This window comes from Rhinolophus sinicus, linkage group LG02, assembly GCF_036562045.2.
Source record: "Rhinolophus sinicus isolate RSC01 linkage group LG02, ASM3656204v1, whole genome shotgun sequence".
NCBI lineage: Eukaryota > Metazoa > Chordata > Mammalia > Chiroptera > Rhinolophidae > Rhinolophus > Rhinolophus sinicus.
Genome location: NC_133752.1, coordinates 55,431,053 through 55,446,880, shown reverse-complemented (window position 1 = coordinate 55,446,880; position 15,828 = coordinate 55,431,053). Strand labels below are relative to the sequence as shown.

General features: G+C 36.1%; 2 protein-coding genes across 7 annotated transcripts in view; one reads left to right on the top strand and one right to left on the bottom strand.

Annotated features, from left to right (window-relative positions):
- The window catches only part of RCHY1 (ring finger and CHY zinc finger domain containing 1), a 23,216-nt gene extending 21,536 nt beyond the window's left edge, over positions 1-1,680 (bottom strand). The window contains exon 1 of one of the 2 annotated variants that reach the window (XM_019720670.2): positions 1,190-1,680. In XM_019720670.2, the coding sequence (XP_019576229.1) occupies positions 1,190-1,279 (90 nt within the window). In that variant the 5' untranslated portion in view covers positions 1,280-1,680. The remainder of the gene's footprint in view (positions 1-1,189) is intronic. The other variant, XM_019720678.2, reaches the window with a different exon arrangement.
- THAP6 (THAP domain containing 6) lies at positions 1,431-15,828 on the top strand. 5 transcript variants are annotated; one of them, XM_019720689.2, is made up of 5 exons: positions 1,431-1,512; positions 2,444-2,546; positions 3,758-3,965; positions 7,856-7,981; positions 12,831-15,827. In XM_019720689.2, the coding sequence occupies exons 2-5, from the start codon at positions 2,467-2,469 to the stop codon at positions 13,068-13,070; spliced, it is 654 nt and encodes a 217-aa protein (XP_019576248.1). In that variant the 5' UTR covers positions 1,431-1,512; positions 2,444-2,466; the 3' UTR covers positions 13,071-15,827. The 5 variants fall into 5 exon arrangements, with proteins under 5 accessions (XP_019576248.1, XP_019576256.1, XP_074180553.1 ...); XM_074324452.1 differs by lacking the exon at positions 1,431-1,512 and adding an exon at positions 1,703-1,860 and having other exon boundaries at positions 12,831-15,828; XM_074324451.1 differs by lacking the exon at positions 1,431-1,512 and adding an exon at positions 1,909-2,128 and having other exon boundaries at positions 12,831-15,828.

Here is a 15,828-nt window from a genome sequence, read left to right as displayed (position 1 = left end):
AGTCAGAGAGGAAGGACAAAAAAGCACTTGATACTCAAACCCAGTATCTCTGTGCTGTGAAACGATACAATATCTGTGTGGTTTCTTGGGAGTTGAAAAGAGGGCCAACATGTTGATTTCTGTTTTACATCTCAAGTTTGAAAGAGTAACAGAACATCTCAGTGGAAATGGAATCATAAGGGTCATTCAATTCCTTATGTGACACTTCGTAAATGTCCAACTTTAAAAAGGCTTCATCGGGTGCTCGCTTGGGCAGCACATATACTAAAAAAGCTTCATTGAGTGCAGTGGAGGAATGTTACCCAAACCAAGGCCTACAGAAAAGGCTTTAGGTTGTCCTTAAAGGCCGCATATATTCTTATGAAACAGGAACTTCTATTACCCGTATTTTATCTGTGGGGCACTTAAAGGGTAGTTTGCTCAAAAGCAATGAGTTATTAAGGTACAGAGCTAACTAAGATTTGGGTGTAGCCCAGTGGGACTCCAAAGCTCAAATTTTCTAAGCAAAATCTTTTAACTGCTTTTTGCACGAAAAATCAGGTAACTGACTTGGATGGGCGCCAAATTTTAAAAATTCTAGATTGACCTGGAATTTTTCTCAAAGTAAACAGCAAAAGTGACAATATACGCATACTAGGCACTGTTCTACCCATAATTTCCTATTTAGTGACAATTACATGATTGTCTGTTTCACACGTACATTTTCTCCTTGACAGGTTTAAGCAAACTGATTGACTCTTAAAAGAAGCTGGCAAGCTGTCAAACTTATTTATTACAGGAGCTGAAATCGTATTCTGAGTCTCCACTTCCTTATCCCTCTTTAATTATTTCATCACACACCTGGAAGGGATCTTGGGGAAAAGCCAGCACAAGCCTGCGGCTGCCTCAGTCTACTTCCAGCAGCAAAAGACTAAATAAATATGCCCATTGATAAAGTGGCCGATGGGCAAGCCCAGGCTCTTCCCAAACAAGGGTTGTGCTTGCAAAGTACAAACCAGGAGGAAAGGTAAGTCCTGTGGACGCCTTGCCAAAAGCGTTCTCTACAGCAGGAACCAGGTTCAAGGTGGAAAAGGTATCCTAATAAACAGCTTAGCCTCAAATTTAAGCCCAAACCTAACCACTCTTCCCACCTCACCCCCAGCCCGGCCCAGCGGAAGCTCGAAGAGGAAGAGCCCAGTGAAGTCGTCACCTTCAGGAGACATCCTCTGTCATAATGCTCGCAGCCCCGCCGCCCTTTCTTTTGGCCTCGGGCGCCATCTTCCCGCACCAAAGCCGCCATCTCTTCCACCTCCCCTCACACTCCAACGACCCTTCTCCCAGGATAAAAACTACGCCGAGAAGCAGTGCCGCTCTAGCACAGCCCCTCCCGGCTGCAGCAGCCACCAGGGCCAATATGGCGGCTAAGCACGTGACCCGGGGCAGGCGGATTTCCGGTTCCCGGGGCGACAGGGCGGAAGCGAAGGGAGATGCAATCTCTGTCGTCGACGTTAGTCTCTTCCTTCGCTGCTAACGGTAATAACTCTTAGGTTGCCTCTTCTTTTCCCCCGCAATAGCTACCCGCCCAACCCCTGGGCGTGGTTCGGGGCGAGGAGGATGGCAGCGGCGCGGAGACGCCCGGCAGCCCCGGGGAAGGGACCCTCTCCGGCCGCATCCGCACCTGTGACAGGGCGGCCCCTCCCTCTCTCCCGGCGGAGGCCCGGAGCCTGGAGAAAGGGGCGGAGCTCGGCCGGGCCTCTGGGCTAAGAGCAGATCTTTGCTCCCGCGCGCTGCTACTGCTGGTCGCCCAGGCGCTCACCGGAGCTTGGAACTGCTTCCTCTTGTCCCCTTCCCCATTACTTGCCCCTCATTCCTTCAAAATAGGTATTACATTTACTATATGCCAGTCACCAGCTAAGCCGTAGGGACAAAAAGTGAGGAAAAACACACGCTCCACCGTGCCATCATGAACTCACAGACTGGTGGAAGAGAAAGACATTAATTAGAGAACTTCTAAAATAAATGTAAGATTACAACTTTGAGAAATGCTAGGAAGGAGAAGTGTGTGTTCTACTAGAGCTATTACCTAGAGGGGATCTGACAATCTGGTGTCAGGAAGGTTTCCCTGGGGAAGCAACATTTGAGCTGAAAGGTGAGTTAGTATGCTTATTATGCAAAAGCCATGTGACAGAGAGAACCGTGGTCATTTTAAGAAGCCATGGAAGGGAAATGTACAAGTCTACAAATTTAAAGGCAAACGCGCAGAGTGCAAAGCTAAATATGACTTGCCTTATTAAAGATCCAAATCCCTGGAAAATTTTATGAGCAAAGCTGCAGGTGTTGGAAGAAAATATTTGTATTTGGCTTTCTAACATGATTTCACATTACCTAAAACGTACTGGGAAAGGTAAATATGTACCCCTTAGCTTTGAAGTTACTAACTCTGACCATTTTAATTTTCTTTCAGTTCTGTTATGAGTTGCTAAAATCATGGTGAAATGTTGCTCGGCCATTGGATGTGCTTCTCGCTGTTTGCCAAATTCCAAGTTAAAAGGACTGACATTTCACGTGTAAGATTTTGCTGTAGTTAAGCCAAGTACTTTTGACTATTATAAAAAGCAAAAGACAGTTCTACTTCAATCTTCAGTTTTGAATTTTAGTAGTTCCCAGGTTATTTTAAATAACATTTTTAGTTAAATTTGAAGTTACAGTGATACCTTTACACCTTTTATAATTTAGTTTAGAAGTTTAAGATACCTGCCAAGGTATCAGAGGCTGGTTAACAAAAATATCATCAAACTCACATTTGTTAATATTACTTTGCATTTTAACATACCTTCAAAGAAATTCAGTGTTGTTTACATGTAGTTTACAATCTAAACGAAGGAAGGATCTTTGCCCAAATGTAGTCCTTTCTGTTTAGAATAGGTCAAGCCTAGGTTGTAAGAGAGAAAATACAAACTACAAGTTGAAACCAACGTTTCTTTTGCTTTAATGCAGATAAATCAAGTTGATCCTGATATACTATTTTAGCCATGCTTCTGACAACACAGGAAAGAAGGAGCAATAAGATTTAATAATAATTCATTTGCTAAAGGGATTTTTTTGCTGCTTTTGTGCCAGGCATTATGCTATGTGCTAGCGAAAATATACTTACTACTTTGCTAGGTATGAGGAAATAAAAAGTTAGTTTGTGTACCCTACCTTATTCCGGAAAGGATTTGAATCAGCTTAAAAAATTTGGAAAAGATACGGTTATTGGTCACAAGATCTCAAAACAGTTCTGATCTCCAGAACTGCAAGTCTGCAGGTATTCTCTGCATTCATTCACTAAGCATTTATAGACCTGTAGTGTATTAAATGCTGTACTAAGCAATTTTCTAATGCTGACAGAAGAATGAAAATACAAGGGGCTCTGTTCATCTGAGATAAATTCTGGATATCACTTCAGATAGGAAAAGGCCCCAGTGATATTCTTTATCACTTATGGATAAAGAAAAACCTTCAGTTGTGGATCTTACTATAAGGTGTTAAGTATCCTTTGCAACTTTTCTTCTTGATGAGAAAAATTTACTGAGGGCCTTATGTCTGCAGCATGATTGGTAGAAAAATCGATTAAAACTGAAACTTATTAAAGCATGAATCTTGATGATTTCCTGAATAGTCCATTTCCCAAGAGTAACAGCAAACTAGTTAAGGGATCAATTCAGTCACAGCCTTAATTCAAGTATAATATCTATAGTGTTTAATTTTAAAATACTTTTTGTAATTTTTTTACTAGATTCCCCACAGATGAAAACATCAAAAGAAAATGGGTATTAGCAATGAAAAGACTTGATGTGAATTCTTCAGGCATTTGGGAGCCTAAGAAAGGAGATGTGTTGTGTTCAAGGCACTTTAAGAAGACAGATTTTGACAAAAGTGCTCCAAATATTAAACTGAAACCTGGAGTCATACCTTCTATCTTTGATTCCCCATCTCATTTACAGGTTTGTTTATGAGATACTGCTTACCATCATTACTCATTCTTTATGGTAAAATTGAAGAAGCTTTACCACACTTGCTAACGTTTTTTATTGTTTCCTTATTCATTTAAAGCCCTTTCTTTGTTTTTAAATTTGTAAACTGCTACTTCAGCTTTTGTAATATGTAAGAGTATTTTACCAGTATCCACTCAGAAATATTTGTACATTACTAAGGTTTGGTGGAGTGGACTCACTTTATGAGTTGGTATAACTCAAGAGTTATGTCTAAAAAATGGAGGTACATAGAGGGTTGAAGTGAAGTTCCAAGTGGGCAATCCTCCTCGCCCTGGAACAAAAGTGAAGAGCAGCACCTCTAACATGACCAAAGTCCACTTTTAGAGCCACATACATTCACGCTTAAAGCCTAGAACGGACTGAAAGGAAGAAAACCAAGAGACAAGAACAGGAGAAAGAAAGGATAGAAGAGATCAGAAAAAAGGAAATAAAAGGGTTGTATAAGTAAACTCTAGTTGAATTCTATGTTTTTTCTCAGTGATTAGTGCCGTAGGTTGGCTGCCTCACCCTTAGGACCTCTCTTGACTTCACATACCCAAAGTGTATTTGCTTCCAGATACTATAGACTGACTGATTCCAATGTGGAACCTTCAGGGAGAACCTGTGGGTTCCCACAATAGTAATGAATCTCCATTGAAAGGTATCTCCTTCCTGACAGCTGGAAACAAGGGAAATAGTCCAGAAGTGTACCTGCTCCCATATAGTCTTGGTCACTTTCTGAAGTTGTTCCTATTGCAGTACCTGAGTTAGCAAGTAGAGACTGCCTCACTTTCTTCCATATTAATAACTATACGATATCTTGTACAATTTGCTCTAAAGGGTTTTTGTCCTATAGTAAGGTGTTATGTATCTGTAACATTAAGAGGACCTTAATAAATGTGGGCCTAGTAAATCAAATAAACCATAAGTTACTAACTTTCAAAAATTATTTCCTAATAAAGAAATGTTTCATTATAGGGAATTAGATAAAAGGAAAATAAAATAAAAATGAACAATAATCACAGAGATAATACTGTTAACACTCTGATGTGTGTGTCTCTTTCCAGTCATATGCATGTGTATGTTTGTATATAAATTCATATATAGGTATTTATATAGTCTTACAAAAATAGAATTACACTGTATGTTTATCCTTTTTTTTAATTTGCTTCTCTCCCTTTTTTTTTTTTTTTTTTGACATTCATATAGTGCTTACTATGTGCCAGGCACTATTCTAAGCACTTTACGTATATATTCACTAATTTAGTCCTCACAACAATCATATGAGATAAATGCTAGTAGTATTCTCATTTCACCATTTGAGGAAACTGAGGCCCAGAGAGCAGAATACCTTTCCCCAGGTTACACAGCTATTAAATGGCAGAGGCTAGATTTGAACCCAGACAAATCCACTCTTAACCACCATGTTAAATATTTTTTCACAATAATGGCTTTCAAACTTTAGCCTACATAAGACTTATCCAGGGAGCTTGTTTAAATGCAGGATCCTGTGCCCCTTGTTCAGAGTTTGATTCAGTAAGCTTGGGTTAGAGTCTAGGAGTCTGCACTTAACAAGCACCCACATAATTGTGTTGCAGATCCATGAATCACATTTTTTAAGAGAATACTATAGAGAACATGATTTTTTTAAACTAAATTTTACAGTGACGTATGATATATATATATGGACAAGTGTACACATCATGTGTACATAGACCAGTGAATTTTTACCAAGTGAATACACTCATGTAACTCCCCTCATACCGAGATATACAGGGAGGCCCCAGAAGCCTCCCTCATGCTCTTTCCCAACCACTACACCCCCAAAGAGAACTGCTTACCTGACTTCTATCACTGTCAGTTATATAAGTGGAACCATACAGTATGTATTCTTGCTTCTTTAGCTCAACATGTTGTTTGTGTGATTCATCCATGTTGTAGGATCTGATAGTAGTACATTTATTTTCCTTGCACTATTTCTATGGAATACAATATTCCATTGTATAATTAAACTATAATTTCTCCATTCTGCTGTTGGTGAACATTTGGGTTGCTTTCACTTTGGGGCTATTGTGAATGGTGCAACTATGAACATTTTTGTCTGTCTTGATGCACTTACGTACACATTTCTGCAGAGTATAGTACACTTCTGTTAGAAGTGGAGTTGCTGGGTTCTAGGGATGTGTATGTTCAGGTGAAGATATTGCCCTAATTTTCCAAAGTGTCTTGCCAATTTATAGCCCCACCATCAGCATATAAATTTCTCTGGTTCAATATCCTTGATACCATGTTTCCCCGAAAATAAGACCTAGCCGGATGATCAGCTCTAATGCATCTTTTGGAGCAAAAATTAAAATATATTAATAATAATATATTATTATTATATTATATTAAAGACCCGGTCTTATAGTAAAATAAGTATTGTGTTTACTGACATGGTTAGTAAAGTTGCACAGGTTTCAGGTGTACCTTTCTGTAATACATTACATATATCATATTATAGTAAAATAAGACCGAGTCTTTAATATAATAATATAATATAATACCGGGTTTTATATTAATTTTTGCTCCAAAAGATGCATTAGAGCTGATTGTCCAGCTAGGTCTTATTTTCAGGGATACTCGGTAGTGCTTGGCGGTGTAAATAGAACATTTTAGATGACTATATAGCAGTTGATCCTATGTGAACAACAGTTTTATGTACTCAGCCCTCACTATTGTATATGTATGTTATCATCTCTCACAATTTTAAACAGTACTATAATGAACATTATTGTAGCTGAATCTTTGTACCCTATTTCCTCGAACTAAATTCCTGGAAATAAACTTTTTGGATCAAAAATTATATACATTTTTAAGTCTTTTGCTTCTGATACAGATCTCCCAAAGACCTATCACAAAGCTTGTACCAATCTACCCCCTACTAACAATGCATACAAATGTCTGTTTACCCTAATCCTCAGTATTAGTTGTGTTTTTAACCTTTGCTAAAATTGATAGGCAAAAATGACATCTTACTGTTCTAATTCATCTTTGAATCTTAGTGAGTTTCTACATTTTTTTCATGTGTTTCTTAGCCATTTATATTTCTTTTTTTGTGTGTTACTTATTCAGGTTCCTCTTATTTTCAGCTTTTTCTAAGCTATTTTGTAGCAATACTATATATTGAGGATATGAATCATTTAACTGCCACCTCTGTTACAGTTACTTTCTGTTGTTTGTCTTTAGTTCTAATTAATGGGGTTGGTTTGTTGTTTTTTCATTCGTACTTTTTTAAGTAGTCAATTCTAATTTTCTCTTGTGTTGTCTAACTTCAGCCTTCCCCACCTTAAGATTATATAAATATTTCCTGTATTTTATTCTAGTTCCTCATGGTTTTCATCTTTACATAAATTTTTAGTACATACAATTTCATCATGTTTTATTATGTATAACTGTTTTTCTTAATTAGTTTATTTTTACATGATTTATAGACTTTCTCCACTTATTTAGAATGCCTTTTTTTTTTATCCTAAAGGCTTTTACCTACTTGACCTATTTCTAGATTTTTCTGTCTAGGAGAGTAACAAACTATTTTTACTATTGTTACTGTGTAATATGTTTTTAATACGCGGAAGGGCATATCTTCCCTCATTATCACTCTTCTTTTTTAGGAAAATTTGTGTTTCCAGGTGAACTTTAGAATAACTTGGGGGAAGTTCCTTTAGAGTAATCTCAGAGCAATTTAAAATTTACTGACTTTTAAAAATAGTTTCCATGAAAAGAAATGTATTAATTTTACTACACAAAGTTAAGAAGGGATAAAAATTTAAGACAGGGCAGAAGTATCTATAATAATTGTTATTAACTATTCTTAACAGGGGAAAAGTGAAAAGCTTCATTGTAGGAAAAACTTCACCCTCAACTCCCTTCCAGTCACAAACCACAATCACCAAACTGGTGGTGCTTCCTCGCGTACTGAAGAATTTCAATCCCAGTTCATTTTTGTAAGTAAAATTACTTACTGTGCTAATGTTGATATTCTAAAGATGAATTTGTCCTCTCCATTAGTATTAAACCTTTCAAAATTTTATTGAAAAGCTAGGTGTTGAGATGTGTGAGATTTTTTAAAATACATAATATCCAAAATAATATTGCTTACATTATAATTCAATAATATAGAGGTAGTTAATCCTTTGGTTACATTTTAGTTCAAAGAATGCTTTCACAAGGATATTTGAACCAAGAAAAAGCAATAATTAATTCCTCCCTTTAGATACTATATTTTCTTTTTTAATTAAAGTTTATTGGAGTAACAATGGTTAGTAAAGTCGCACAGGTTTCAGATGTACCTTTCTGTAATACATCACCTATATATCATATTGTGTGTTCCCCACCCAGAGTCAGTTCTTCCATCATCATATATTTGATCCTGTTCACCCTCATCTACCACCCATATATTTTCAGCATGGAAATACCTAATTTAAAAAATAGTTATGTCTTTAGATTTTTTTTTAAAAAAAAAAACAGTCATACACATACGGAATATTCAAGCTTGCATTTATTTATTCATCTCATTGCCTGTTCGTGTTAGAACCAGGCCTAGAATACAGATCTGTTTTACTATCTTGATTATTATGGCTTTATAATAATTCTTAAAATCAGGTAGTGTTAGTCTTTCAACTTTGTTCTTTTTCAAAGTTGTTTTGGATATTATAGGTCCTTTGCATTTTTATATGAATTTTAGAATCACTTTCTAAATTTCTACAAAAATGACTGCTATAATTTTGATGGGATTGTTTTGAATCTACAGATTCATATAGGAAAAATTGCCATCTCAATAAAACTATTTTAAGTCTTTCAAACCATGAACTCATTATATCTCTTCATTTATTTAGGTCTTTAACTTCTCTTAGAGATGTTTTGTAGCTTTCAGTGTATTGTTCTTTCACTGATTTATCCCTAAGTATTTTATATGTTTGGGTGCTATTATAAATGGTATTGTTTTACGTACTGCTAGTATTTGGAAATACAGTTGATTTTTATATTTTGATCTTGTATCTGGCAAACTTGCTAACCTCACATATTAATAATGATCAAAGCTTTTTTTGTAAAGACTGTCAGATTTTCTACATAGATAATCATGTTGTCTGTCATTAAAAAGTTTTTTACTTCTTCCTTTCCAGTATGAATACCTTTCATTTCTTTTTTTTTTTTAAAAAGATTTTATTGGGGGAAGGGGAACAGGACTTTATTGGGGAACAGTGTGTACTTCCAGGACTTTTTTCCCAAATCAAGTTGTTGTGCTTTCAATCTTAGTTGTGGAGGGCACAGCTCAGCTCCAGGTCCAGTTGCCATTGCTAGTTGCAGGGGATGCAGCCCACCATCCCTTGCGGGAGTCAAACTGGCAACCTTGTGGTTGAGAGGACACGCTCCAACCAACTGAGCCATCTGGGAACTCAGCGGCAGCTCAACTCAAGGTGCTGTGTTTAATCATAGTTGCAGGGGGCGCTGCTCACCATCCCTTGTGGGAGTCGAGGAATTGAACTGGCAGCCTTGTGGTTGAGAGCCTACTGGTCCATGTGGGAATTGAACCGGCAGCCTTCGGAGTTAGGACCCCGGAGCTCTAACCGCCTGAGCCACGGGGCCGGCCTTTCATTTCTTTTTCTTGCTTTATTGCACTGTCTTGAACCTCTAGGGCTATGCTGAATAGAAGCACTGAGAGCTAATGTCCATGCCCTGATCCTGATTTTAGGAGAAAAGTATCAGTCTTTCACCATTAAGGACATTAATATGATATTAAATATGATGTTAACTGTAGGTTTTTGTGAATGCCCTTTGTTAGGTTAAGGAAGTGCCCTTCTATTCCTGGTTTGCTGAGAGTTTTTATCAGAACAGAATGTTAGTTTTTGTCAAATGCTGTTTTGTATCTATTGAGAGATCGTATCATTTTTCTTTTTTAGCTTGTTAATATGATTACATCAATTGATTTTTCAATGTTAAACAAGCTTTGCATTCCTGGAATAAACCCTACTTCTTAATTATGTATTATCCCTTTTGTATATTGTTGGATTAGATTTGTTAAAATTTTGTTTAGAATCTTTTCTTGTTCAAGGGTGATATTGGTCAGTACTTTTCTCTCCTTTTAATGTTTTTGTCTGGTTTCAGTATCAGCATAATGCTGACTTCAGAGAACAAGTAAAACATATTGCCTCCTTTTTTGATTTTCTGGAAAAGCTAATATAGAATTGAAATTATTTCTTCTATAAATATTTGGTAGAATTCCCCAACAAAGCTATGTAGGTCCAGAGTTTTCTTTGTGGGAATGTTTTTCTTGGCAGTTTATTTTCCAAGGGATTTATCCATTTCATCTCAGTTGTGATGTTTATTAGCTTAAAATTGTTCATAATATTTCCTTATTATCCTTTTAATACCTAGAGAATCTGTAGGGATATCTCTCTTACTTCTGATATTAATAATTTGTTTCTGTTCTCTTCTATTGCTGATCAGTCTGCCTAGAGATTTATAAATTTTATTCATCTTGACAAAGAACTAGCTTTCATTGATTTTCTCACTTTTTTTGTTGTTGTTTTTGTTTTCTGCTTCACCCATTTCTATGAATCGTTATTATTTCCTTTTACTTATTTCAGTAAAATTTGCTCATCTTTCTAGTTTTTTAAGATGGAAATTGAAGTATTGACTTGAGGCTTCTTCCTTTTTAATATCAGCATTTAGTGATATTTTACTTATCCCTTTTTTTAAAAAGATATTTTCACTAGATATCAAATTTTAGGTTGATAGTTTGGGGGTTTGTTTGTTTGTTGATTTTAATTCTTTAAAGATGTTACTTCACTGTATTTTCGCAAGCATTGTTTTTAATGAAAAATCTACTGTCATACTTATCTTTATCCTCTGTACCTATCATTTGTTTTTTCTTTGCTTTTAAGAACTTTTCTTTTCCAGTGATTTTGAATAATTTGATTATGATGTGCCTTAGTTTAGTTTTCTTCACGTTTCTTGTGCTTGGGATTTGTTGAACTTCTTTATCTATGGGTTTATTGTTTTCATCAAACTTGGAAAAATATTGGCTGTGATTTCTTAAAATATTTATTTCTATCCCAACTTTTCTTCCTTCTCCTTTGGGGATTCTAATTACATGTATCTTAGGCTGTCTGAAATTGTGCCACCACTCATTGATGCTATGCTTATTTATTTTTTTAATATTCCCGTTTCTTTCTTTGTCCATTATTGACAGTTCCTATTGTTGTATCTTCACCTTCAGTAATCTTTTCTTTTGAAATGTCTAATCTGCCATTAATTCCCTCCAATGTATTTTTTACCTCACACACTGTAATTTTTATCTCTAGATGTTCTGTTTGATTCTTTTTTGTATCTTTCATGTCTCTACTTAACTTTTTGAGCATAGAGAATACAGTTTTCATAACTTTCTTAATTCCCTTGTCTACTAATTCTAACATTTGCATCAGTTCTAGGTTGGTTTCTATTGGTTGGTTTATCTCACATTATGCCTCATGTTTCCGTTTCTTTACATGCCTGGTAAGTTTTGTGTGCCACAATTTGTGGATTTTACTTTTCTGGATGCTGGATATTTTTGTATCCTATATTCTTGAGCTTTGTTCTGTGTGCCATTAAGTTATTTGATCCTTTCAGATTTTGCTTTGTTGGGCAGGCCTAGGGCAGTGCTCAGTTTAGGGCTTGTTGTTCTCCACTCCTGAGGCAAGACCCTTTTGTGTCCTCTACTCAATGCCCCTTGAATCTTGAAGCTTTCTAGTCTGGCTGGTGGAAGTAGTGGCTATGCCCTGTGAGTACAGGGCACTCCTAATCTTTTCTGGTCGTTCTTTCCTCAGCCTTGAGCAGTTCCCCACACACATGCTCTGATCTTACTCAGAGGAATGCTGTAGGGGACGCCTCTGAAGATCTGGGTTCCCCTCCTTCCACTGAGGCCTAGAAACTCTCTCAAAGCAGTAAGCCAGGGCGATCATAGGGTCATTTCTTTGTTTCCCATCTCTTCACAATTGCTGCCTTCCTCGCCTGATATCCATTATCTTCAAAACTTTTTGTATGCCTTTGGCCGTGTGTTGGATTTTTTTAGATAGGAATCAGTCCAGTCTCTGTTATTTCATTTTGGCTGGAAGCAAAAGTCCTCTTCACCAATTTCAGTATTAAATAACAGCTTTTCAAAAGTACTTTATAGTACCTTTATAGGATATGTCAGTGTTAGTTTCCCTATTTTCAAGTGAAAAAATGTATACCCAGCAAGCATAATCATAACCATAATAAATATTGAAAGAACTTAAATGATCTCTTTAAACATCCAAAGCCAGAGTCCTCTCTAAATCCATAGCACCCAGCCTGAGGACCTGAGCCAATGTTCCTTTCCTGTTTTCTCTCATAAAATCAACTATTCCTCAAAATAAAGTAACTCAGTCACTAGTTTAACAATTTAAGTTTGTTTGATAGGTGAAACCAAAACTTAGCAACCCCACACTTAGGGACTAAAAGCTGTGTATATAGGCATTGTGAGTGTCATGGTGTTCATAAGCAGATACCAACCTCCAAATGAGAAGTGCTTCCCTCTACAGGATTCTGCACTGCTCACATGTGCCTAGCCTTAGACAAAAGAAAGAGGCCCGAGCACCTGAAATACTGCTTCCACCCCCATCCTTTTCCTATGTTCTTTAAACCTCTTAGATCACCAACTTAAAGATTTTCTCTAAGCAAAGTACATGCAGAAACAGCCGAGGTCTATTTATAAGCTTTTAGTTAACTACTTGTCTAAGCTTTTAGTTAACTACCTGTCTGTCTGGTTTACTAACTTGGTATTTATGTTTTTAGGAACATAGCTACAGTGTAATGGACAGCCCAAAGAAACTTAAGCATAAATTAGATCATGTGATCAGCGAGCTAGAAGATACCAAGAAAAGTCTGCAGAATGTTTTAGACCGAGAAAAACGTTTCCAAAAATCATTGAGGAAGACAATCAGGGAATTAAAGGATGAATGCCTCATCAGCCAAGAAACAGCAAATAGACTGGAAGCTTTCTGTTGGGAGTATTGTCAAGAGAGCATAGAGTGAGACTATATTTCATGAAGTAATTTCATGTTATGTTCTACTTGAAATTAACATTAGTACCACTTTTTAGAAAATAATTCTGATTTACCATCATTCAATAATATCCAGCATTTAGAGTGCTGCTTTGGATTCTCTGCAGCATTATGCATTATAGTTGTTATTTAAAGCGGTGCAGAAATTTGTGCTAGTTACCGTGTTTTTGTGTGACTTGTGACAATTATGTTTTTGTAGACCTAAACTAGTGCCAAGTCACTATTATAAGATGTTAAAAGATCAAGAAATTTCCACAGGACTAAGGGAATGATATCAAATCAGCCATGTTAAACTGTGGTATTAGGAACTGGATATTTCTTCAGCAGCATCAGATTTTTTACTTTAAAGGAGTAGTTTATTATTATTTACTTAGGTACACTTTATGGTAAATTTGTTAAATTGTACTTTAAACATATCTTACCATAAAGCAGAATTTATTTATAACACATGTGCATCTTGGATCCAGTCCAAGGTGTTTTTGTTAGCGATAATACCAAAATATCTTTTTACAAGACATCCCATAGTACTGACCCTGAGAACAGCATATGGTGTAGATATTTTGGCTTTTAAAGTTGTCTGGAGTCAAGTTAAGAAGACCCATGATGAGGTCTCAGTTTTTCGGTACAGTACGTTATTCTCCAATCTAGGAGCACATTGGTGTAAACCTGCATAGCTTTAACATTTTTTATAAAGGGTCATAAATCTGATTTTTAAATAGCTAGTTACTCTGACAGTTCCTCTGAACATTTTGTTTTTTGACTGTTATTTCATCATAAAGGTATATCTTCAAAATCTGAATGCCAGTACTAAATGAATACTTTTAATGTTGCTTTGTATTTTATGTAAAGTAATATTGCTGACATTTCTAAAAATATGAAATACAGAAGAAACCTTAAAAAAAATAATGATGTGACTCTTCCAGTTGAAATAGGAATTGGAGAAAGGGTTATAATATTTTCCTTTAATTAGAACAGTAGATTACTGTGTTTCCCAAAAATAAGACCTAGCCAGATGATCAGCTCTAATGCGTCTTTTGGAGCAAAAATTAAATAAGACCTGGTCTTATTTTACTATAAGACCCGGTCGATACGATACGATACGGTACGGTACGGTACGGTACGGTACGGTACGGTACGATACGATACGATACGATACTGGGTCTTATATTAGTTTTTGCTCCAAAAGACGCATTAGAGCTGATTGTCCACATAGGTCTTATTTTTGGGGAAACACGGTACCACCCAAGAGCTTTTTATTTAGACAAATAGGTAAGTAAAACAAAAGCTTTAGAATAGTTTCTTACTAAATATACAAATAACTCTTAGCTATTTTCTGATTGATCCAAGTGTCAGAAATGTTTGTTTTCTCCTAACTTCTTAGTAAAAACAACCAAAATTAAGAGTCATAAATACTGTGCATTAGAATAAATTTACTAGCCCAAAGCCAAATTCTACTTTGAAGCACATGTACATATGTGAATCTCTTCAGACATCTGTGCTATAGTCGTTAGAATTTGAGTATCAGTTATTTCAATGTGTTAACTAGAAATGAACTGCATTTTGTACTAAAATGTTCATTGTAATTTAATTTGTATTAATATCAGTAAGGATATGGTCACTTGAATTTTTTGTATTTAAGAATTTTCTGTGTTGATGCATGTTATATTCTGATTTTTATGTAAGATTCCAAACCTTCCTTCTAAATGGGTTTTTACCCACATTTGAGATCAGCATTATGCTAAGAAATCACTGAGGTCATGTTATTTTACTACCTTAAAAAAAAACCTCTCATTAGCTACCCATTATTTATTTCAGTTATTTACTTTTGAGTTTATAATGGACACTCTGATGGGAAGCTTGAGCATGCCCTCAGGTTTTATGGAGATTCTGTGATAAAGTTGGAGACTTTTTCCCTCACCTTATTTTTTAGTATAAAAATTAAAGTCAGTGGACAATGGAGAAAAGTAAACGCATAGATCCAAAACAGTGTATCCAAATTCTAGCTCTCTATAGGCTGCTTTGAGCAAATCAAGCCTGAGAGACTTTTCCCAAAGTCAAGTCCCAGTTTCTGCTACATATCACAGTTGCCAGTCACTTCTAATACTTGTGTTCACAATGAATTCAGCCCTGTGTTCTTTTTTGTTGGTCTTAGTATCACTGAGAGAGATAACTGTGGGCAAAATGTTGGTATCAAGGACCCGGAGCAAACCACTTGCTCTTTATTTTTATAGAGAAATGATTACCAATAGAAATATGACATAAAAAATAGGGTCCTCCCTACCTGCCTCCCCAAACAAATACCTGAACACAGTATATACCTCAGTCCACTGTTCCCAGAGAACAGTTGTTAGCCTGGGGAGGACTGTGCCATGCAGAGCAAAACCAGTCATCCCCATCCAGAGGTTTCTCAGGCAACCAAGGCCAACCTAGGGGTTTCACTCTGTGTTAAAGCTTGGAGTGGCCTCTGGATTCTGGAACAAACCAATACATTAGTTGAACCTCAGCAACAAATCAGGTATGATGGACTTGACATGGCATTTTTCTGCATATCAAGTTTAAATCTTTAGACTTTGGTTACTAAAGATAATCACAATTATACTGTAGTCTTTAATTTGAGAAAAGATGAAATGTATTAAAATATATATATTTACTTTTAATAAAAAGAAAATTATTACAGAAATAATTGAGAGGTGAAGAATCCATTATATATTTGAAAAATAAAGTATTTT